Source organism: Anser cygnoides, chromosome 7, assembly GCF_040182565.1.
Source record: "Anser cygnoides isolate HZ-2024a breed goose chromosome 7, Taihu_goose_T2T_genome, whole genome shotgun sequence".
NCBI lineage: Eukaryota > Metazoa > Chordata > Aves > Anseriformes > Anatidae > Anser > Anser cygnoides.
Window position 1 is genome coordinate 15,653,578 of NC_089879.1, and position 26,409 is coordinate 15,679,986.

The following is a 26,409-nucleotide window of genomic DNA, read 5'->3' on the forward strand; positions in this document are numbered from 1 at the left end:
AAAGTACTCCTATCCTATTTATTGCAGAATGTAAAACTGGGGAGTTCAGAAGAAAAAGATAGTGAAATGGTGAATACATTAAGTTTTTATGTTAGAAAATGAATATTGCTGATGCGTAAAATAAAGGCATATCAGTTTAACAGGAGACTGGAAGTGATTCAGTGAGAATGAAAACACACTTAGAGGGGGGGGAAATCAGTCAAATTTGGCAGTGGAAGCCCTTGAGAAAGTCTGAATTATACACACCGTTGATGTGTCTGACTGATAAAATGAAGCCCTTAAGAATAAAGGCCCTTGGTACAAATTTGTGAACACATTAAATATACTGATACCAGAAGAACTGACCTTTACTGAAAAAGATCAGAAAATCCATATAACAAGAACGGAAGACCAAAAATATTCAAACTATTGCAAATGATTACATATAACAATGTAAAACAATTCATTTTCTATGGATTAAATTGCAAATTTGCTACTTATATAACCAATTTACAAGATTTAAAAAATGAACACTTCATGGCATAGAGGCTGCTATTTTTAATAAACGTGTTGCTGTTGCTTTTTCAGGATACAGCCCCTGCAGCACTAATACTTGAAAACTTATATTAATTCATAAGCCACAAGCAAAACACTGTGCTTTCCCATCCACTCCAGTCATATATTGCATGCTAAAAACAGTTTTTCATTTGGAAGATCTAAGAAGATTATTGTTATTCCCTTTTGTTTGATCTAAGAAATGAGGAGAGAAGACTGGTGTAGTTCTTAGTTCTCAGTCTTCATTTATTACTATTCTATTCATCCTGTTTAACTTTAGCTAGGTTAGCATTAGCACCTAGCTGAGCATTTAAGGGAATCTATTACATTAGGAATCAATTATATGATGCTAGGTATCTTGATTGTCAACTGTCAATGAAAGGGAATGAGGGGTGCTCCTTCAGTGGTTAGTTCATACCTCAGGTGGGTCCATGCAGGATGCAAGAAGCCTCAAGTAACCTTCACTGGCACCTCAACTCAAAGGCACACCCTTGAGTAAGAGGAATACAGTGCATACTGCCCCAGAAATATAAAAGCATCTACACTCAATATAAATTATGAGTTTTCATGTAGTGATTACAGATGACAAAAAAATGATAATGTATGTTAATATTTTCAACTCTGAATCCGGAGAACATCATCATTGCTTTGTCATCAATTGCTACAAAACTTGATTTGAGTACAGGATTAAGATTTTAATTCAGTCAGCTTTTAGAAATGAAGTATCTAACACTGACTATGTCAAGTGACTATTTTTGCAGTAATAAAGCAAAATTTACATACACCAAGGTGCTTTCTCAACATCTATGAAATTTTAATAAATAAGAGTTAGGTTTCTTCCAGCTTTCTTCAGTTCATACCACCATATGAAATGATGGTTGGCAGAGATGTGATCTGAAGGAAGGACCAGGCAGACCTCGCTTCCATTGTGGTTGTTATTGGATTTTACTGTAGATAATGTGAGAAAATATTTTTGGTGTTTTCATAATTCTGTAAAAAATCCCTTAGAAAAACTTAGTAGAAAAAAAAAATCAAGATAGACTGTCCATAAGTGCTTGCTACAGCTGATGAGTTTTGGGCTAAGGAATCTGTCCTGGTCAACATCTATGTTAAAGACAATGAGTGTGTATGTGATTCAGATGGGGGTAAAAGTGTTCTGGTTGGCTCTGAATGTTTTCTGACAGAACCAAAGGAATGACACAACAGATTTTTCACATGAAGTATACACACAGTGTGCTTATGTATGCATCTCAGAAAGTTTTATTTTCAAAGCTGCCTTGTGACTCTAGCTTACATTGTTGGTGAAAACTTATCTTCAAATATATTACTTGCATGAAGAACAACTTACGTTGTTTCTTTCTCTAAAAAGGGAGTGGGGGAATATATTGTTCCTTAGATGGCATCAGTTTGCTCTATATAACCTCAAAATACAATGGCTTGGAAAAAGCTATTCCTCTTATGAATTGACACCTTTCTTTCCAGGTGGACTCTACTCCTCCATTCCTTTTCTGTCCAGTTTTCAAGAAAAGCAGAAATAAGTCTCACATCACGCCTGTGGCATTGGAATCATTAGTGATGATAACTGGGTCATGTAAATGTTGCCTTGGATAAATTCCTTTAATATCTATGGTATCTCATTTTATGCTCAAACATATGTAGTGAATCTGTTTGGTTTCGCTCTCTCTAGGTTTTCAGCAGGGCATTTGGCCAGAACTGATCTTTAAAGGTGAAATTCTGACATGACTGTGCCATTGTCATACTGAGCTCAATATCTTATCTTTTGTGTTCACACTGAGTGCATCTGAATCCCAAAGACCCATGTGAGACTTAAGGAACAGGGTTTGTGATTTTGTATGAGAGTTTTGGAGAGCAGCGGCTACCAACAGGTACTGGCATTAGCAGGTGTGGAGTATCTGCCTTTCATATTCAACATCGCAATTATAATTGTCTTAAAATGTCATTGATGTTCATCCACTTTACCACCATGCAACTCAGTGGTCTGGAGGCCTTGGGTACTTTCATCCAAATGTGAAGACACTTTTGTGACTCAGAACCTTTCTCTTAGCAGTGTGACTATAGTCACCTTTTTACACTTCTGTATTGTGAAAGGTAGTAAATCAGCCCAGTGACTGAAATCCAGGAGACAGATTACTGTTGTGGCAAATTGGAGACTAAAATATATAGATTTTTCAAAGTGGAAAACTGAGTAAGGGTAGGGAAGAAATTATATTAGCTCTTCTGAGGAGGCATATTTTCTTGGCAATTGTGAGGATAGTAAAATTGTACTTTGTAATAGACTGAAGGAAGGTGTGATTGTGCCTAGGCTAAAGCAAAGAGAACCTTGCCTCTTTTTCACTGTTTAGTGGTCTCTATACAGCAAAGCAAGGGAATGTAGGGGACCAACATTATCCTCTAGAAACACGTCTTGCCTAAATTATGGTTTGCAGGAGCAGTGCTAGGTCTGCATTGTTTAATGGCTATAGCCCATAGAGATCATTGCTGAGGATAATACCCAAATCATTCAAAAATCTGCAGAATACTGAATTGTTGCATGGTGTGGAACTTTTAAATTCACTTCCTCGAAGTCTCTAACTGCTAAAACTGCTAAAATTTTCAGCAGTTTCAGATTTCCTCTGTTATCAGAGTCAATGTTTCAGTAGCTATCAAGCTGCAATGTCAGCATCTTATTGCAGTCACCTTTATAAAAAGTCAGCACCAGAAAAACACTTAATACTTGGACTTCTGCAAATTATACACAATATAGCAACTGACTTTGCCTCAGGAAAATTAAATCAAAATAGTGTTTTGAAAAATTCAGAATTAATCTTTTTCATTACATTCCAACTTATGTTATGAAGTGAACTTTATCTGGCTTAACTAAGTGTGAATACAACATCAGTGAAATTAGAAATCCTATCATCTAGTATACTTAAGTAGTTGCAATATCCGGTCATTTTGAACTACCATATTACCTAATAGCTGCATCTGAGTGTACTTATATTCAATGAATGGATATACCCAAATTATCTAAGACTTTAGAAAAATCATAAAATCCATAATTGTATGCACTGCGCTATGCTAAAATGCATATGAATTTTGTTTACTACAGTGTCTTCTGATGCATATAAGCCACCTAGTATCTCTTCTTATTTTAATATATAGTGTTTCTCAAACTTCAGAAGAATGTTTATGAACACTTTGGGTGGTGGGAAATATTAAGATATCTATTCCCATTTCTAATTGTTTCTTTTGTATGCTAATCACTAAGCTAGGGACCACACAGAAAATAAAACTGTTACAAGGCCTACGTTAACATAATTCACCTAGTTCAAAAAAGAAATTAAAAGTGGGCATGTGGAAAAAAACAACATCAACAACAACAACAAAAAAAGCAACTTACATATGCTGGTATGCTGAAGCTAGAATTCATGACTTTTTCTTCAAAACCAGTAATATTTATTGGCTTTTAAGCTCGGTAGTCAGTAAACTGCAAAAGGTATTTGGTTAGTTAGGTATTCTGTATGATTGTGATGTACTTCCTAAGATCCAAGGTGATAGGTTTGTAATTATGCAGCTGAATGTTCCATTTAGCTCACCAAATTTATTTTGACTTTATATTTTAAAATTTTAACAATTTAGCATATGCCCATCCCCTCTGAAGGCACCTGTAACAATCAGAGTCACTCATTAGTGTAATTAAAAAAAAAAAAAAAAAACAAAAAAAAACGTAATATGCTAATCTAATCTCTCTAGAAAGATCTCACATATTTCATGCCTGAAGATGAACTGAGACCCTAAATAAAAAGGAAAAATATTCAGTCATCTCAGGCAGCTTGGAGGAAAATGTAGTATTTCTAGGAGCACATACATGCCTGAAGGGCCCAGTGAGCCAAATTCCTAAGAGGGCAAATCTTCCTGTAGGATGCACTGCCAGAAGCCATCCTTTATAAAAATGAAGCTGCAGCAAGTCTCTGTAGGTTCAGAGGAAAACAATGGGAAGATACAGCATGAATTCTAGGATATGTCTGAAATCAACACTTCAAGAATCTGCACCTCCACCTTCCTCACCTCCCATCTCCCCCCAGAAAATTTTACATTACAGCGGAAAACTCATAAGCCACCCTTAAGAATTCATATTCCCAAGAAGACCAGTTTTATGCATCCCCTAGCATAGCTTTCTGCATTATGGCAAGCCTAACGCAGATTTGGCTTGACTTGAAATAAGGAACCCTGAACTGAAGCAATCCTATAACACTATTTGAAAATCTAAATAGTTTCTTGAAAGTGCCTTTTTTAAAAAAAATAAATATAAAAAAATGGTAATTGAAATTACAACAAAATTGTGGTGTATTTGTTATATAAAATTCAATTTATAGAATGTTGACAAATTTTGTGCTTTACAGTGCTTTTTTTTTTTTTTTTTATTGTCACATATGGAGAAAAGTACATTTCCAGAAAAGGTGAAAATGGGTAAAACTTGGAAATTTTAAAATAAAATTGTTGATGTGGAATTTTGGAATATACAAAAAAATATACTAAATTATCAGTAGTAAATAACTGGAAAATGTGGATTTTAATACTGATTCTTACATTGTATCTACTGGAGCAATATGTTTGAGGCTTTCTGCAGATTTGTTGTGGTTTCATGTCTCTTGTAGAATCATCTGTTTTAATTTACACTCAGGTTGCTTCGAAGGCTTTCTTTGCAGTCACCATAATATTATAGTCAAAGATGGTTCTATCTATAGGTACAGTATGAGTGTATGGGAGATTGCTAGCAGATCCAACAATGTAAACAAAGGATTTTGTCTTTTATTCAGAGCTACAAGGTTAACCGATAGTGCTACCACTGCTGCTACCAGAAATTATGGATATCTTCAAATTATAGCCTACCTCACGTAGAGTAAATCTGGAATTTTTGTTAAAGAATGATAGTGCAGTGATTAGGGTGATACCATTTTTAGGTAATTGTATACTAGGAATGTTCATCTGAGCATGTGTCAGTAGTTAGCTGTCATCTATGTCAGATATTGCTGCTGGACCATCAAACAGTATAGGACACTGAGCTCTTGTTACTTAAATGCTAAAGACCTCGTCAATTTTAAGGACAATTAGTAGGAAGATAAGTAATAGAAATATGTGTAGGCCTTCATTTCTTTAATGTTCCAAGTCAGATCTGTATTTAATTGTTCTATTTTTACACGTTTATATTAAGATTTCTAAAAGAGCTGTCTGCATTAAATGTGGCTTAATTTTCAAGTTTGCCAACTGTCTGCAGCTGTTGTGTGTGCAGAATTTTTCCTGTTTTTTTTTTTAATAATGATATCAATTCCATGCTCAATGTTCTTTTATTGCATATGTAAGTCACTTGACACTACCATGACTGAATAGTTTTACAAAATCTTTCTTTTTTCTGAGAACTGTATTGTGTAATTCTATCATAAAATATTCAAATGCTCTGTCAAAAGTAGGTGAATTTTTGTGTGTGCATGTCCATTCTCCTTGGAGACCACCCTGTCCTTTCTGTAATAAAGGCTAGGAAGTATTTTCATACTTCACATCGGCATTTTTGCTCTTGACCAATGTCCTGCTTGTCCTTGTGTTCATGCTCACATGACTCTTCTTCCTCTCTAGATGCTATTCCTCTGGTGTTTCTAAAGGCAGCAGACACAGCCTTTTCTCCTTTCATTTTGCTAGGCTGACAATGCGGAACTCTCTTCCTCTGCACTTGTAAAACAAATTGTTCTTTAAAATCACAGTATTTCCCTGTCTAATGGAAATGCTTCATTTGAAATGTTCCGGACTATATTTGTAGTTTTTTATTGTTAAATTGAAGTGGCTCAGATTCATCCATGTGATAAAACAGTGCATTCAAGTCCTTTTCCTTGTCTGTTTTTCAAAGTGGTTTGTTTCACCAGCTTATAACAGAAATTCTCATTATATGTAAAGCCTATGACATTGAGCATTGTCTTAGGTGATGTTCCTCTTCTTTGTTTAAAGGTCATCAGATGAAAACTGTAAGTCCCCAAACTAATTTTCATAGAAACTTCTGGTACAGCCTAAGTTTCCTTTCTAAGTAAATCATTTTATTATGAATTTTAGCTAGTTCCTTATTAACCTGACACTATTTCTACTAATTCTCAGTGTCTCAACTCAGCTTTCCATATAGTATCCAGTATTTTATTGAGGGCAAAAGAAATTTGGTGACATGTGTGTCCTTGTCTAGAAAGTTATCAAGGACTATCATGTGAGTCTGGCATTATTTACCTGTGGTAAACCTATCCTGTCTCCCTTAGTGTTATTTTTTCCTTTGATTTTTTTATTCCTTTTTCTTTTTCTTTTACATTTTTTTTTACCCTTTCCCTTTCCCCCTCATGATATCAGATTACAAACTCAGCTTTTGCTTGAATTCCACACATCTTACCTTCCTCAGAAAAAAAAAGTATTATATATTCTGAGTGTATTTTTACAGATGCATTAATAATGAAGTCTTAGATGCAATGAGCTGACCTATGTTTTGGAGGAATCATGCATGAATGCATAAGCAACTTCAGTGCATCACACTGGAAGGTACAAACAATGACACAGTGGTCCATATAGGTGTACCTTAAGGACACCACATTTTTATGCAATTTACCAAACAACTCTTTCAGACTTGTAAAAGCAGCCTGTCTCTTGACATGGAAGCAGACAAATATGGGGATGTGGCAGCAGCAGCTGTAAATGCTGCAAACTGTGCAATAAAGTCATTCATGCATAGTTCTATACCGTTTTAATTACATGCCACACTTTATTCACATTAACTGTAGATCGTTTTACAGAGAAGTCATCAGTGCTCTATGACCAACTTGGTATAATCGTTAAAAAAAAAACAACAACAAACAAACAAAAGAAAAAAACAACACCACCACCAAAAAAACCATAGTTGTCCTCTGATTTCATGTGTCAGTTGTGTCAAAGATTTGCATGACACTATTCAGCCCATGCTGAATTTTGCTTTGACATTTGTGGTAATTCTTATATTATTTTTCTTATAATGTTTTTCTGATTGATCCTAACTGTCTCCATGCAAACATCAACACCTTCAATGAGGTTAAATAAAAAATGTATTACCTGATTTTTTTTTCTAGTTTGTTTTATCTCTACCTGTTTCTCTCTACATAGCAACTCTACTTCTTTCCTTGTCCATTTTTTAACTACAGATCTGAAGAACTTAGTGCTGTATGTAAAGTGTTTTTGGCAGTTATCCCTGTATTTATCCATTTCTTGACACCTAAAACTACTTTTTTTGTTGATCAGTGGGTTTGGGTTTTTTATTTTTCTTTTCATAGTCTTTCTGATTATATTCAATATCCTTTTTGAGTTGCTTCTCCATGCTGGATCTTGTTAATCCAGGTAACTTTTATTAACAAATTTCCAGAGTTTGCCAAGTTTTAAAATTTGAAATACAAAATCCTAAAGTGGAGACTGCTTTTATTTTTTACATATATTAGAAAAGGGATTAGTGATTATCAGGCTTACAAAGATTATTATATATTACCTGCTTTTCTAAAATGTCCATGTTGCTTGCTGAAACTAATATTTACATAGCGTGAATTCTAGAAAGTCTTTCTTATTAGATATACCTTTAAATACACTTTAAAGTGTATTAATGATGGGTTTGTACCTTTTCATATAATTGCCTATATTTATTGTTGTCACGTTTTCACTATGCATTAAAACGACATTTATGTCTGGCTAGAACAAAGGTATCTTGGTGTATGTACTTTGGTTTCCAGCTATTAAGATGGATGTGGGCTGCAGCATTACAATATAACGACTTTAGTACATAATAATCCTAACATGAATAGCAATTTCATCCCTATAGCCAGGTGATTTTATGTTGCGTTTTTGGAGATACCTTTTCATTTCTGTCTGGGAATCTGTATCAGTTTTCTTTTTTCTTGCTAGTCATTCCTGAGCCTTTCCAGACTTTTGTTATACAGCAGCCTAGTGGACTACAAGTAAACTGATAAATCTGCAACAATATATACAAATTAATATGGCTGGGAATCTCCTTGCACTCTCCTTGCCTTGTGTCCTCCTATTTAAAAAACAAACATCAATCCTACCTTTTTTTTTCAGAACCTGTCAAATTGTTTTGCCATTGAGTCTTATATAATCATATTTCTTCAAACTGCCATTGTTTCCCTTCCTTTTACAGAACGCTTATTTGACATTCTCCCAGACCTTCTAATTTTTTTTTTGTTTGTTTTCTTGATGCTTTCCATACCAGAGCAAGAGAGAAGTACATACATACAGCTTGACAGTGCTGGGCCAAATGCCTCTCTGTATCTCTTATTTCATGTGCTGAAATAATTCCAAAGGAGCGTGATTTAAATATCGAGCAAGAGAGACAGATGAAAAAGTAGTTTTGCACTATTTTATTATGTTAGCCACTAAACCTTTAACATAAATTCTAAATCGATCTCTTTGGTTGCTTCTGAGGAGCTACTGTCTTGTTTGAGGGCCTAATTAGCATCTATTGTATTTGTATACATAATTTATTCACTTGATTTTATGATGACGACCACACTGTTAACTCAGTCAATACTTATTTAGTAATATAGGTTATTACCAGTAGAGCTTAGTTGCTACATTTTTACTGCTACTGTAATTTTATATAGCTTGTGCATATTTTAGCAACACCCTTGGATCATTAATAATCTATGACATCTTGTATTTGAATCTGTAAAACACATAATCAGTTTCTTTAAAATCTGGAAGCAGTGGAGCTGCTTTTTCTAGTTGTCTGCTTGGTGTTCAGGTGATTTCATTTACTCTTCCTCTCCTTCCCCCCTGTTTTCTTCTGACCTCTTGTAAAGGTACTGTTTTTAAAGTTGAGGATAGTGACAACTAGAAAAAATACACCTTTCAACTGTTCTGAGCACTCAAAATTAAATGCTTTCCTATGAAATATATTATATCTCAAACATAAATGCCGTGCTTGAACTCAAAATCATTCTAGTATCAAGGCATGTGCAGGAAGCACTGAAAATAATTTGATTTATATCATTCCACAGTGTTACCAAGTATCTCCCTTGGTAAGAACTGTCTGACAACAGGTATGTTCTCTCAAATTATGCTAAATTTTAGCCAAATTGAACAAGATAATCAGGAAGCAATATTGCAAATGGGAGCAGCTCTTTTTAAAGGATCATGAAACTAGCAGGGCCAATGTATTACAAAGGCACCTAAGGTGAGAGGGGCTGTCTTTCCTAAACACTTAAAAACTCCTTGTAAATGCTAGCATTGATTATAAGGAATGGACTGCAGACCAGAATAAAATTGCCTGGGGAAAAACTTCACTTTAAGTCTTTCATTTTTCCTTTAAAATGTTTTTAATAAGGGTCATGCATGCATGAGCTGCAAAAAATGTCAGAAGCCAGTAGCTCTCGATATTCTGGGAACCATTTTCTCTTTGGAATGAGGTTTTCCATTCATTTTAAACTTCCGGGATCCACATTATCCATTTGTGCTGTTTCTGTTCTTCAGCTAGTTTGAAAAATTCTAAAAACAAACAAACAAACAAACAAAAACACCTTAGCATGGGGATGGAAACAAGAAATGAAACTTCAGAAATTCTTATAAATTTACTTTCCAATTATGAATCATAGTGTTCAAAAGAACCTTTCCCTTGGCTTTTGGGAAATTTTCCCAGGTTACAAGTTTTCAGATCTAGGAGTCCTAGGAGCCTCCTGGAAAACACTTAGATCTGGTTTACTGCTTTGCCCTCTTTCCCTGATGCAGGTCACACAGCAGATTTGGGAATATCCGGACAGATGACATGGGAGGTTTTGAAATTTGAATAATTTCTATGATATTTTTGTAGAAATGGATGGATCTCTGTGGCTAGCTTTCATTTAAAAACACTGTCATTTTCCAGCAGAAGAATATTCCTTAGAAAAACCTATAGTGCTCAGAATTTCCTTTTTAATGATTGCCAGTCCAATCCAATTAATAGGACTAAAAGTGAAATGGAGTCATGGGGGGATTATTGACATTCTGTTTTGAAAACGATCACAGAATGTCTAAATCCTAACTGGTAAGTTGCTGACACATATTGTAAGCTTTTCCAGGGAAAATATAAGTTGCCAGTGCTGACCAGTGTCATTGCAAAGCTGCAGATCCCATGCAGAACATTTGATGGTGGTTCTTTCTCTTGGTCTGTTTCTCCCTTAGAGGTAGAGCAGCTTCCCAAGACACTGCTGCTAGCACACCATGGAATATCAATTCTTGTGTGATGTGGCAATATGGTGCCCAAATAAAATTTTAAAACAGGAGATTATTCATATGGAGTTTGAAACATCTAAAGCACAGTCATTCACTCAAAATTTAATGTTACTGTTGTTGGTATTAGTAATAATCTGTTCACATATTGTGTTTCATCTCTAGACTTGGGAGGAAAAGAAATACTATTATTTTTATTTCACTACATGAGGGGGAAACTGAGGCAAGAGTGGTGACTTATTCATCACAACACGTAGAATTGAAGACTGAGCCTCCAGTCAAGCTCCATCCATTCTCGTCTGCAATAATAGGGTTTGCTTGAGTGCTCACATTCTTTTCCTGTGAATAATGACTAATGCTATTAAAATAAAGATTCTCAAATATCTTATATGTAAAAATTGTTCACAAATATGTATTCATATTTTTAAACAGCGTTGCGAATGTGTGGGCATTCTCAGTGTGTGCATTTTTCATGAATATCCTAGCACAGGAGTTTGTTGGCAGACACGTTGCTGTAGGAAACAGTTTGATTTTGATGTTTAATTTTGAGGAACATAAAGTAAATATTTGATATGCACTGAGTTTTGACTTTACCTATACATTGTCACAATTTGTTCCTTTGCACTGCCTGCACTCAAAATAAATTGTTTGAAATATCAGGTATACACAGGGTAGTGTTCAAAATTACACCATATCCCAGAAATTGCCTGTAGACATTATTTTCCAAAGATTATTAAATAGTTAATGTTATAGATATTGATGATTTTGGTACCTTTTGTTTGGAGAAATAGGGAAAAACCCTCTTCTGAAGCCTGAAGAGGAAATAATTTTCTGTAAATGTGTCTTTTTGCCACATGGTTAATTACATGTTGCATTGCTGCATGTGTGACATTTGCTCCATCAGTCCAAGGACTGCATATAGTCTGTGCTGAATCCATGTGTTGGCTGTGCACAGCTCTTCTTCACTGCATTAGTCTTTGCCCCTTGGAGATAAAGCTAGTCTATGGGTCTCTGTGATCAGGTTCCTTTACACTGTGTGGTTAAGGGACGCTGCATGGGCAGAGGCTGGGAAGTAAAGGAGGTGAGGGGGTAGCCATCACCTTGATCATTCCCAACTGCGCAACTGGCCATCAGGCAGTTCAAACAAGCCAACTCTCTGTGCTTTGGATGTGTGCAGCCCCTTCTCTCCCCTCCCCTGTCTCAAAGTCAAGCTCTGTTTACCACATTGTATCACTGCTTTTTCTCATTGGTATCAGTGAGTCAAAACAGAGAAGAAATTTGAGAGCCTCAATGAATTACACAATTTTGCCTCAGCAAAAGTGCTATAAACCAGTTGTGTTCCTCTGCCTTCTGTAGGACAGCTTTTGTCAAGTCATGGAACATTGTTGCTTATCCCAATGCCTTTAGCTGTTGGTTTCATTATTGTAAGCTTATTCAGATGCTTCTAGCTTTCTCTTTTTGTGTATAATAAGTAATTAGTGTAATTTAATATGTCATTGTTGTTGCTTTTTCCAGCATAGAATAATAATGAAAATCCTATATAAAGTTAATCACACTATAATTTCTCTTACACTTTTGTAGATCTCCAGATAATTCAGGAGAGGTTTGGGGTTTGACAAATGACACTACTAAAAATTTCTGTACGTACTTATTAATAACAAATTTATGGCTAAAATGGAATCATCAGAGATTCAGCTTACAGAGATACTTTGGGATGTCATAGAGTGAAATATGTCTTTTTCAGAAGCGTGAGACAAAGCCAATTATGACAGCTTTAGAATCACTGAATTAGGCAGTGGAAACAATCTAAGGATGAGTACTTGATGTTTAGCTCAGTTAATTCCAATTAAAGTCTTCAGAGTCATTTTAAAATCTAATATAAAAATGTGCTGTTGCTATTTTCTGTATTTTTCCTGAATATTTTTAACATATTTAATTAATCTTATGAATATATTTGTGACATCACCTAAATTAAATATTAAAAAAAAAGTATTTTTTTGAGTTTCTGTTGTTAGAATCACAAAACTTTTCCAAAATATGCTTGGTGATAAAAAAAATTTATACAAGCTTTTATCTGTTTATATAAGCATCCCAGTGACATCACAGACTACTCATGATTTTCCCCCCTATTTACTGTGAGGTCACTATGTGCTTCTAATATTTTAGTTTGCTGATCTCTGTTGTGTCCTTTATCTCTCATGTGTATTTCTCCTAGCATATGGACATATATTAACATCAAGTTTGTTTACATGGTTGTGAAGATTATTGTTTTTACTTCTCGAAGAGGTAGCGCACATGTACTATGAGTAAACTGTGTGATAATCTATGTAAATTATGTGCACAGAAGCTATACTTTGCCCTTGGGGGAAATGCAAATTAGAACATTGTGTAGTTTGTTTGTTTTTAAATACATACACTTTTCACTTCAAGGCTCAGGACAGACTCCCTGTTTATTTTCCCATTGCTCATCATTTGTTTTTTCTTGTAAATATCTCAGCCTTTAATGATTAGCTTTCTATTTGGGCAGAGGAAAAAAATGCTTGATGAGTGAAGTCCTCTGAACATAATGTTTGGTGTGCTTTATAAATATGCTGTAAGCGAATTATCTGCTTGTAAAAGGGTGTATAACACAATCACAACGCAAAGCCATTATAGTGATCTGACAGTCTTCATTCATTTTCTCTTAGTGCTATCTTGTTTTCTGTTACATTAGTGCTTGTAATATTTTTATCCTGGATTGCTAAAAATTGGAGTTAACTTATTTTCTATATATGAAGCAAGAAAAATGTATTTATAAAAAGTGTTATATAGTACATTTGCAGTTCTCTACTGTCTTATTTTATATTATTTTTATTTATAAAATTATTTTAATACTCTTCAAATACCCTTTCAGAGAAATGTTTTAATGTTAGTTGTCTGATTCTGTTTTAAGTGAAGGAGAAAACCTGGTAGAGGTTGTCTCTTTAAATCAGATCTGCAGTGTTGATGGACCCTCTAGCAGGCACGGTAAGAACCATTCTCACCTCTGCAGCAGGGAGCTTGACCATATAGACTCACACATTCAATCAAAACGTTTTCCCTTTTAATATGCACTGTACCAATCCTATTCCCATGGTTACAGCTCGTGCTTCTTTGGTTGCTTCCAGTCTGTTGGAAAAGGAAAGCAGCATACATTTCTTGTACAGGAGTTTAAAACATCATGAAAGCAACCCTGTTGTGATTTGCATTTTAAATGTTTCTTTTTTTTTCTCATTGTACAGAATGCTGTAGCAGTAGCTTCAGTTCATTTGCCACAGTCTGTCTTCTCTCAGTCTTCATCCTGGCAATCTGTTGATAACTCCACTTGCAAGCTACAGTTTATTGTCTTTCGGAATGGAAAACTCTTTCCCAGCACAGGAAACTCATCAAATCTTGCAGACGATGGGAAACGTAGGACGGTTGCCACACCAGCTGTTTTTGCTAAAATAGGTGAGGAGTTGTTATGCATTATTTCCTTTAATCTGAAAGCTAAGGTATACTTGATTATGTAGAGAATAGAGTAGAGTATACTGTATGCTGAGAGGCTGGGAATGGTCTGTTTCTTTAGCAGCAATGTTTGAATTTATTCCTATCTGCATCATTTTATTCAAACTCTTCTGCAAATAAAGAAATGCAATTGCTGTATGACTAGAATGCAGATTTGCGGTTACTATGTTTTTTGACTGTGTTGTTATGGAGGTTTGTTTCTTAAAACAAAGAGCTATAGGAAAAAATCTTGTTTTACTCTTTTCTTCACAATGAAAATTGCAATGCTAACATCGCAGACATTGAGAAAAATAAGACTGTCAGGGAGGGAGCAGTGCCCTGTTGCATGTATCACTACTCTCCAGTATACTTTCTGATATAATGGACATAAAACAAGTGTTAAGTGTTTTTGTCTAAATGTGACATATCTTATATGCTAGTGAATCATTATTTCGATTAATTATTCACCCAGGCAATTTTAATAATTTTATTTGATTCTGAGCAGTGCTCTCATTTTATTAACATTTTAAAAATGTTTAAATGTGACTTTCAAAGCGCAGAATTTTCTCAGCTATTAATCATATGATGAAACTGTGCCATTTTTGCAGTTACATGGGCAATAGTGTAACACTGGCTGTAACTGAAGAATCTTAGACAAAAAAAATCAGCTTTGTGAAGGTTGACTAGATCATTTGGACACATTATGAGACTGAAATGTTCATTCAGATTTATTTAAACTATTGCAAACTTTTCTGAATGTGAACATTACCCTTGATTTTGACCATTAAGAGTATATGTCTATTGCTTTTTTTTTTTTCCATAGTTTAGTGTATCTGATCTCTTTACACAACATTCATCAATAAAGGGTTTTCCACTCCATCTCTCTGATTCAGTTTGTTGCTTTTGCAGATGGGTGCAGTTTTGGAAACCTCACCAGCCCTCTTACTATAGGGTTGAGGCACCTTGCACGGGGTATAGACCCCATTGCAGCCTTCTGGGATTTTGACCTTCTAGATGGACATGGAGGCTGGTGGGGAGAAGGGTGCCACATAATTAGTTCTGCAGGCAATATTACCACCATTCAGAGTACACACTTCAATAACTTTGCAGTGCTAATGGTAAGTATATGACTTAGCAAATATACTTATTTCTCTCTCTTTCACCGTACTTATATGTTCTTTTTACATGCACTTGTATCATTCTTACTTGCCAGTAACTGACCTTCTGTTTTCTATAATGTTTAGTTTAAGACAGCCTTAAAGAAAGTAAGTTGTTTAACTGCTAGTAAGTGAATAAACCTGCTGGTCAATTTTAATATCCAGAGACAGGCCTAATCAGAAATGACATTTAATTCAGTCTTACAAATGAAAGTTCCATCAAGGAATGATTAGTATGTTATGGTTATAAATTATGAGACAGGGTTTAAAAATGTATACTCCTGTGTGCTTTTACATCAGCACATCTCAGAGGCCGGACTGCTTTTGTTCCTGCCCTGCACTGTGTTGATCATACTAATTAGTTGCAGGCATACCGCAATGTTGAATCATTTAATAAATGGAAAGGAATAACATCTTCTGCTCTTTTAAGTAAGGACACTGGTGTCCGTGTTGATCTTGGAGGAGTTTTAGTTTGTATACTGATTCCGATAGCCTTCTTGGTAAATTGCTGCTCGTGAAGAAAAATATTTCTGTGCAGTGCTAAGACATCAGCCTGCTTTAGTCTGTTCTCAGTCACACTCACAGTTCCCATTGCAGTTATTTAACTATCCTGTTTAACAGAAAGTTACCATAATGAAAGCAAAAAGATTATGCATGTAATAATGGCTTGTGGGAATAAAGGAAAATGAGGAAAGCAAATACAAAAATGAAAGGTTTCTAACATATATAGGTGAAAAAATATTTGCACCATTAAATAATTTATTATAAATCAGTTGTAAAAAAGATTAAACGGATATATATTATTAATACCAAATTGATCCTAAATGCTGGTGCATAACTGTGCTGTAGATGCTGCTTGTGTACATTACAGAAGTGTTTATAGTTGAGTAAATACTGTATTGCATGTATGTGTAAGGGACAGCAAACAGGCGACAGGAATTGCGAGGACGTGTGCAGAGAATACCAATCTGCTGCTGTCAGATGGAGCCCAGATGGCAGCCAATCATAGCACAAGGCTGTGGCACCCACGAGTTAAATGCGGATATTATCGTCCACTTCATAAGAACTGACTTCCCTCAGAGTTACTTGAACATTTTTTCACCCATTCCAGAATTGTTCAGAATTTAAAAGCTGTTCCTAAGATTTCATGACATTAAATATCCCTCATTTTCTACAGCTCTTATGAGTTCCCTTTTTTCCCCAAGCCACTTGTTTCCCTGAAAGCGAAACATAATTCTTCTTTGAGGATGCTTTTGTAAATTTATTAAAGAAAGCACCTGTTGACTTTGCAGGTGCCACACCCAAAATGGCTTCCTCCTCCTTCAATGGTTGGGTTTAGCCTCTTCTTCTTAAACTTTTAGTAGTTATTAAATGTCTACTAATTGCCTGCAACCAATTCCATGGTTTTGCTGTGTTTGTGAAAATGGTATATGGACATAAGGGTCACAATTAATTTTCAGTTTATAAATCTGAATGCAAATTTATATCAGATAAGAAGTAGCACTTTGGGTTTTCCGCAACCACAAAGACAGCTGAGGTACCTTTTAATGCTGATTTTGCACCTGGTATGTAATTCTGTTTTAGGTCTTCTGTTTTTTGTTATTTTGTTACAGTAATTCAAGTTTGCTTTTCTTCCTGTGTGCGTCTTTCATTTTTATCTGCGCAAGAAAAGAAAATAGAATGCGAGGCTCAGTCTTGCTTTGCAATTGATAATGGTAGTGAATAATTTGTTCCCTAGCTCGTGTTTCACAGTCACTTTTAAGAAAAAAGATGCCTGACTTTGAATCATTTATATATATATATATATATAAAATATATATACACACAAGTATGTGTTCCACCAGCTGTCTTTCTGAACAGCTATTGGAACACTTTTGTAACTTCATTTTGTTCAACCATCTTCATTCAAGTATTTTAATCTGTATTTTGTGGCATAAAGTCAAGGTTTGTTCTCTTTGATACAGGTTACACTTTTCTGGGCAGTTGCATTCTCATACCAGAAATAAAAAATATTTCATTGTTCTGCTTAGCTATTATTTTATAATACGAACAATATAAAGTGCCTATATGTTTCTTCTGAATTCACACCCACCTGCCTAATACATTTTAAAATACTAACAAATGGACAGCAAGTTTAAAATAGGTAGTATACGGTATGTAGCTGACGAAGTTTGCTATAATAACATGATACTTTTTTTTTTAATCTTAATTCTCAGATCTATTAACCTATAAAAATTCATAATTGATTATTATGTTTTGGGGTAATATCAGCAAACTAAAGAGCAACAATATGTGTAAACTGAAGAGCAGCAATAAAGTAACAGTGAACTTGAAGGTTTACAGTGCTATCAGAATAATGTATCCTGCTGTGGAACAAGATGAAATAGAAGCCTCATTTAATCTAGCTGTCCATTTTATGGCTAGTACAGCACATATTCTGATTCATCATTTTTGTTCGTCATCATTTTAAATAGAAAGACAAAGTTCACTGAACTGTTATAAAAGTTGCTTCTGCTTAGATACCATAAAAGGGTTAAAATAAAGGTTTTGTAGAGTCCTTTTTTAGAAAGACAGTAATCAAGGATTTATCAGCTATGATTGATAATTAATAAGCATAAGCATGCTTCAAGTGAGAGGATTCATGTAGAGCTATTTCATTTCTCTGTATGACAGTTGTTCAAGTGATGTCAATGAGAGAGAGTACAGTTTGGCATTTGAGTTGGAAAGAAGGATATATGAGCTCCTTCCTCACATTGCTTTCACACTTTCACACTGCTCTCAGTTGGGCCAGTGGATGGAAATAAAACACTAGTACCAGACGTAATACAGTATTATCTTTTATGCGATCAGCTTTTAAATGGTATAACCTAGTGGTGAGAGTAAATACTGTGAAATAAAACTTCTGAGTTCATTCCTGCCTTTCCCTTCATATACTGTGTGTTTAGACTAGTCCCCTACTTTGTCTTTTCTTCTGTTATCTGTAGGTTGGAAGAGAGACAGTCTCACTCTAGTTTCTTTTGGGAGGTGGCCAAAACATTCTGAGGTATCAAACTATAAACCACTGCAATTTGATTTTCTGATTTAGAGTAACATTATGAATTTGTATGTTCTGAAGCTTAGAAATATATAATTTATTAAATATTGAAGACTTAAAATATCTAACTACAAGTATTTGTTGCATAAATACTACGTATTTGTGCTCTTTTGTGAACAGAGCTGTATATCAATATTTTAATTTTTCAAGATAATTTCTGTATGTTATAATCAATCTAGTTCCCTGTAGCCAAAGTACATGTGAGTAAAAACTCTTCAGAAGATAACAAAAATATCCAACATTAACATTGAACTTCAAAATTTGCTAAATATGTTTTGACATGCATTGTCCTTTGTTCTTCCCTTCATTTTTCTTAGAACAGAATGGCAATTCAATAGTGATGGATATTACTGTAATTGTGTACAGCATATCCTTTTCCCCTGACAAGACTGCTTTGTCAATAGTAATTTTCTCAAATCTGACAAATAAGAACTAGCAAAATTCTTAAGTCTGTGTGTGCTACTTCTCAATTAAGATAAAATGGATTAATAAATATTGTTAGCATTTTTTATTTTAATCTTGGAGATAGGTTGAACAAACATAAAATTGAAACCAACTCCTTTCCTTTATTGTCATTTTATATCTACTTCTTCGGAATAACATAGGTGGGTTTCTTTTTTGTTTGTTCATTTGTTGTTTGTTGGGTTGTTTTTTATTGCAACTGAAAGGAGTCATTCACTGGAAAAGTGGATGGCTATTGGAGATAATTAGGGCTGAGGAGACCAAGCTGACAAAAACAGAGCAAATTTTGAAACCACGCTGGAAGCAAACCTTGGAAAAATTGTGTGAAGGAGAAATTGAGGAGAGGCAAGGTCCTAGTAAGGGATCATGCCAAAGGAGTTAAAGGATTTTTGCCTTGTTTTATGAGCATTTCCTGAACTTTTTAAGTCTTTCCAAGCTGGAAGGATCACAACACCACAAATACTACATTTTCAATATTTTCAATGTGACTGGAGACAATTGCAGGATTTCTTTTACCTATTCATGAAGTCCAGTCCTGAAAACAGTCTTCTAAATGTCCATGTTTCAGGGTTTCTCCAAGTTAAACAGCCTGTTTAAGCCTTTCGAGAAATTAATTCATGAGTCAGGGAAGTATTACAGAGATGTTATTTAGAAGGTTGACATGATTATGGTATTTGACATTTTCCCCATAGGAAACACAGGGCTTTCCCATAACAGACTATTGAAGAGACATTCAATCCTTTGAAAAATCAGGCTGCTTTTAAAGAGGGAGTTTTAAGAATAAGCTTTTTGTAATTTATGTTGATAAGCAAGTATAGATGCTTCCTGTAGTGTAGAGCTAAGTTTCCAAGCTCTGCTGTCAGTCAGAGGCCTAGCAAAGATCTGCACACTCTTCACCTGAGTTTTGAGCTGGCATGTACTGTTCACATAGCAGACAGTGCTAAGGCCTAGTGCAATGTATTGAAACCAACTTCCCAGAAGGTTTCTGTCTTTTTCAGAATATTTTTGAATGTTCTAATCTTTTGTACAAAGCCTTGGAATGAGTATAATCATAAGAGCAAGATCTCTTTAATTCTTTTCTCCTTGGATTGTATCTACTATCTACTTTTTATTAAATTATACTGAATAATATGTATTTTTTTGTGCTGTAAAATGCATAAGGTGGCTTGGCACTGAGAACAAAAATCTAGGTTCATGTCCTTCAAAATGCCCTAACTTTATAACAAAGCAGGCCTCTGGCTCAAGCTCTTTATATCTATTTGCTCTTGCTTTCTGTTGCTTTAAGGGATCTTCCATTCTCAGTGGTGCAGCTTCCACAAGAGCGTAAAGTGATCCAGACTGTAAAGGATCTCAGTAAAATGGGCCAACTCTTGGGTGATAGAGATGCAAGTTAAAGTCCTAGGATCTAGGTCTTCAGCCACCTTATTGTTTTGGTTGCTTCTAATGGACTTCCATTTTTTCAACATGTTCATTGTACTGAAGTATCCCACGCTCTTTGAGATTTGGTCTCATAAATGCTGAATAGAAGAAAATAATCACTTCCTTCAACCTGCTGTCTGTTGTTTTCTAATACAGCCCAATGTGTGGCTAATGGTACATGACACAGCGGCTCACCACTGATTTGCTTTCAATTTATTGTCCAGCAATACCCCTTGATCCTTTTCTGTAAAGCTGGCTTCCAGTCACTTGTCTCTCAAACTGTACTGCTGTCAGGGTTCCTCTGTCCCAGAGATGAAAAACTTTTATTTCTCCTTAATGAACTTTGTGAGGTTCCAGTCAGCCCATTCCTCCAGCCTCTTGAGATTCCACCAAATGGCTACCCTGCCTTCTAGCATATCAGCTGCTCCACTCAGTGTGCATTGCAGTGTTTTAAGCTCCTTGTAGTGACCCAACTCTTCACCTAATTTCCTTATTCTGGTGCTGCTAAGCATCTTAACAGACTTTGGCACCTAACTGATTTTCGTTTTGCTTAAGTATGAGGAATCTAACTCTTACTGTAACTGATTGTTCAAATGCACTTCTAAGTCTCTGAGGCACATGGATATGAATTCCTTGGGGAAAACAATTTCAAGTATCATGCTTTAAACACAAAAAACAATTAGATTATACTTTCTTAAGTCATATTGTTATAAGAAATATATCAAAAATAAATATATAACCTAATATCAGTATATGGATTTTTAAAAAGTTACAACACAAACTAGATTTCTAGGTTTTTTTAGCATATATGATTTCATGGATGTACCAGGTATTTAATACTAGCTCACCGTATCTTCCCTTCACCTTTCTCAGCATCTGCTGTTAGATATCTCAGGGATGCCTGTAGCATGTAATTCATCTGTACCGCTTTATGCTTTCATATTTAATTTAAAGTGATCAGGATAGATGTGTCTATTTTAGTTGATTTTTGAATTTGAAGACTCAAGTGAAACAGTCCCACTTGCACTCTGATATTTTTGTAATTCTCATCGATGGACAAAATAGCTGATAAATATCTTTTGTCATTAATTTCCATCACTAATTTCTATTGTGCCTTGTGAGCACAATGTATTTACACCACATCATGTTATAAGGGTGAATGAATGATGATGTCTTATTAGACAATATTTTACTGGTCTTCGAGTTGTACACAGCATTTCGTTTGAAAAGGTAACAGTTTTGTGTGTATTCATTTTCCTGTAGATATTTCCCATTTTTTTTCAGTACTATCATCGTTTCAGTCACTTCCAGGAAATAAACTAAACCTGCCTTATTTAAATCTAACATACAATTATACTGCTTTGCATACAGCATGAAAAAAAAAAAACAACCACAAAACTTTGTTTTCTGCATGCTCTCTTCCTCAGAGGATTACTCAGGGGAAGTTGACAAATCAATAAGATTTAATTGCCATTAAAGAGCAGACAAGATGAATTTATTATGTATCTATAATGAAATCAGTACAAATATCTTTAAAAATATTTTCTACATTGGTAATAGCGCATTATGATGCTCAAAAGTTTTAGCACTTAATTGCTGTACAAGATTAGAAAAGAGATAAAAAATGAAGATTTTAAAATGGAATTAGATTTAAGTTGCCGGTTGTTCTTGATTCTTCTGCACGCAAAATGGCTGTATTCCTGTAAAACATACGGCATTTTCTTTTACATAAGTATTCAAACATAGTGATTGGCTGATACTTGCATTTACACTATATAAAAAATAATTCTTTAGTACACTGACTGATGCCACGTGGTGCAAAGTCATTTTCATTTGTTGCTAGATAAATGTGTACCTTTGGTATGTTTCATTCTTCATGATTTTGTTAATTTTTCAGACTCTTCCAGAAGTGTCCAAGATATATATTTACTTAAATAACTTCACTGTTGCAACGATGTTATAGTAAGGTTTCTTAATACAGAATGAAGCAAGTATATATGTAAAATTTCAACAAACTATGCTATTGGTATACCAAAACATGATTAATCAGTAACAGTGAACACGTTCAGCAGAGTACTTCTTGTTAAATTGTCCAGTATTTTCATTAATAGTCCAGTTATATATTTGAGCCAAAACTGTAGTGAACATTTCTTGTAAAGAACAGTGTGCCGCTGTGAAAGAATTAATGGGGAGATGATGCAGGGGGGGAGGAAGAAATGTGGTGAAACCACTGACCTCTAAAGAATTATATGAAATTTTTGAATTCAGAATATCCTGAATTAATTACAAACAACAACAACAACAATCTGGAGAAAGCATCAAGAGAATAGGTTGGTAGCACTAAAAAGCTACCAAATCAAAAGTCAGAATTCTTTACCTCTTCACTTCCATCTGTGGTTGAGGGAAGAGTAGCAAAAATATTAGGAGACAGCATAAGATTACCTCTGTGACAAGTGACTCCATCACTGACTTTGAGTCTTGGCATACTGGGCAGGGCTCAGAGAGTACTTGTGTATGGGACAAGTGACTGAACAAATTTAACTGAGAAGTTCAAACTGAGGGACACACACTAGCTGAGGAAGTACTTGAAGAGTAGTACTGTGGTACTCTGTGATAGAAGGTTGTGATGATGTATATTTGCTATCTAGTTCATGCTATTTGTTCATTTTGACAGTCTTGTTTATATATGTTGTAAGCTGCTCTGTTTATGTCTGAAATTAATACACATCTGGTGAAACTGCTACAATCACTCTTTGGAAGTTTAAAGCTGCTACAAAGAAAAATAATGACTACTACGGCATATATTACTTGGGAGGTAAACCAAACTGTGCCTTGTTCCCTAATTTAATAATTGCATGTACTCATGAATGTTAGCTGCTTGTACATGGAAAAGTTCATATACACAAATGGTGCTGGAAAGCAGCTCTCTGCACACAAATGCAATTTGAAAAAAAAAAAAAAAAAAAAAAGTATTAGCATTAGTGTCCCAGTATCCAAGAGGAGATTTCACCTCAGGAAAATTATATTTTCTTCCAGGTGTGGTGGTTTACCCTGCTGGGCAGCTAAACTCCACCACAACCTAAAATTGATCAATAAGATTAAAAAACAAACAAACAAACAAAACAGTTTGTCATTATTTTCAGTGTTAGTGTTTCCTGGATTGTAGTTTAGTAGCTTTTTTGAATTTTATATTTTCCTGTGCTAGGATGGGAGTGTGTTCCTGTGTGCACAGTTAACAGTTAGTGGGATTGCCCATGGAAACTGGCATACAGATAATACTTTGTTTGCACTTGGGTGATAAGTTATGTATCTAATTTATGGCATTTTAATTTTTTTTCAGAAACGTAGTGCCGCAAACAGATGTGGCTTAGTGTATTACAGTGGAACCCTAATGTTTTGTTTAATTCAGACAGTGTGAAGACACTGTTTTCTGTAACAGTCTCCTGCTTTCCAACCATTTCACCTGCAGACTTAGCTCTCTTATTATTTCTTCATTGTGAGATCCAGTACTTTAGAATGGGAAATTAATATGGTTAATTTTACAAAGATATTAATGTTTTTCTTGATTTTTTTTATGAAGAATTTTGTTAGTAGACACTAGCAGGTCCAGAAGAAACACACAGATCTTTACTTTTCTGTTAATATAGCTGTCAAACTACTTTTGAATTTGTATAAGTAGTAGAGTATTTGCTTTTAAGCACAAAGGTCACTGGGTCAGATGGGGTGAATCAACTGGGGATGGTATTTGAATATAGGAGTTGCTGAGTCAATATGTTGGATGTAATCTCAGGGCTTTCGTTCCTTTGAGTGGTTCTTCTGAAGTTGTCTGTATGCCATTTAGAGACCTTTATGGTAATTTGATATTTTGTATTTAATATCCTAGTAAAATACATGCTTAAAGTTCATGTTATCTGAAGGAACGGATATTACTAAAGTCTGCAAGATATAATATTCTGTATGCTTTTTCAGATTTTTTTTTTTAATTAGGATATATCTGCTCGTACAAAAAGGTTAATTTCTCTTGCAAAGTGTATGCAGATGAGGAAGGAGCAGTCTGATGTCAATGTAAATTCATGAACTGTATCTACATAAAAAGTTCATCATCTTATTTTCCTGCTCTAGAGAGGAAACAGATAGAAATGACAGGTCATATTGAAATGAAGTCTGAGTTTCACACATGCCTAACAGCGTTAAATCATTTTGCTTTCTCCATAGGATTTTAAGACAGTGCTGTCTTTCCCCCAGTACCCAGGGGAGTTTCTGCACCCTGTGGTATATGCATGTACTGCAGTTATGTTGTTGTGCCTGTTTGCTTCCATTATCACCTACATTGTCCATCACAGGTAAGAATCCAGTTCTAAAGGACTTGTGTTAGAATGATCGGAGTTATGCTGAGATATTGCAATTTTTCTAACCCTCACTGAGAAGATGAATGTTGTGAATTGCTGCTGGATGGTAACATTGTCAACATGATTTAGACCAGAGAAGACCAAAAAAAAAGTTACATCAACCTTTACCAAACTGTATCTTTCCTAAGATGTATTTCTAAATGGTCTGTATAGTTCTTAAAACTTCTAACTTGACAATTTAATATAAAACCACAGGCACTATCAAAGTGTTGTCTGGCAAATTCTGTTGAAATAGCAAAACAGCAGCACCTAGGACAGCTACACTTCTGGTATTGTTTTGGTTGAAAGATTTGGTAACTGTGATTGGGTAAAAGAAACTTTCTTCAACTTTTAAGTCTTCTTGGTTTTAGAAAACTTGTGTTTTCCTTTATATAAAAGATTTATATAAATGTCATTTTAACTGCATACTTCTGTTAAAGACCATTAGCAATTTAAAAGAGTAGGAATGTATTGTACTGTAGAAGCTGCTAAATATTAATTAAGTGAACTTAATGCAATGACTTCTGATCTTCAGCTTCCATTTAATTCTTTAGAGATGTCTTGTTAAACTTCTGCATATCTAAAGTTATGCAATAAGCCTTTTGCTTTTCTCACTCTTCTTTAGATGCTTGATTTGATGGAGGAACCTTTAAATGAGTAGACCCTTTTTACGTCCTCTATTATTGACTTCAGTGCTGTATAAATCAGACTGTGTTCTATAAGCATGTTGCTGTGTAGGTATTCAAGAATCAGGGAATTTAATTCTATCATGTTAAGCATTTTTCCAAAGTATAGTTTGCATAGTGAGTATGCTTTCTTTCTTTTTTTTTTTCATTTTTAAATGTTATTTTTCAACAGTACAATCCGAATAAGCAGAAAAGGATGGCACATGCTTCTCAACTTTTGTTTTCATACTGCTCTTACCTTTGCTGTTTTTGCTGGTGGAATCAACCGCATTAAATACCCAATTATATGTCAAGCTGTAAGTATATGCCTTAGTAATTCTTATTAGATAATTAAAACTTGAAATTGTATCTTTTAACATAATTTGTTAGTTCTTTTCTTTTCTTACTTTGTCTGTGGATTTTAAGTTCTTTAGAATAAGTCCTTTCTAACCTTAATGATTGTATGAGAAGTCATTATTATGCCATTTATCTGAGGATGGCCCTGGCATCACTGGGTGACCCCTAAGTGTCTGCTTGGGTAGACTAATGTTTATAGCATGATTATGTCTTATAATTACAGCTCACCGTAAGGAGACGAAGCACAGTACACTTAAGATTTATGGAGTATTTCATATCTTTCATAGCTCCAGTGTTTCCAGGGGTATAGTGTAAAGAGATGCACAGAGTAGTCATGGCTTGAGCTACTGTAAGCATAGGGGCTGTTTGGTTTGTTAAACTAAAACAAGTTATTTCTTGGCTCTGGACAATGTCCACACTTAGAATTAAAACAAACAAACAAAAAAACCTTTGTAATATTTCTATTATTAGAAAAAATCATAGCATTACTCATCTAAGCACTCATGCTAATTCTCAGCAAGCATTCTGAAAACAGTAGCATGTAATTAATTGACCTATAT

General features: G+C 34.8%; 1 protein-coding gene across 7 annotated transcripts in view; it reads left to right on the plus strand.

Annotated features, from left to right (window-relative positions):
* The window catches only part of ADGRA1 (adhesion G protein-coupled receptor A1), a 281,000-nt gene that overhangs the window by 209,445 nt on the left and 45,146 nt on the right, over positions 1-26,409 (plus strand). For 6 of the 7 annotated variants that reach the window (XM_048060556.2, XM_067000767.1, XM_048060559.2 and 3 more), the window contains 4 exons: positions 14,064-14,271; positions 15,217-15,425; positions 24,655-24,782; positions 25,686-25,809. In XM_048060556.2, the coding sequence (XP_047916513.1) occupies positions 14,064-14,271; positions 15,217-15,425; positions 24,655-24,782; positions 25,686-25,809 (669 nt within the window). Of the gene's footprint in view, positions 1-14,063; positions 14,272-15,216; positions 15,426-16,919; positions 17,002-24,654; positions 24,783-25,685; positions 25,810-26,409 lie in introns of those variants that run through there. The other variant, XM_067000769.1, reaches the window with a different exon arrangement.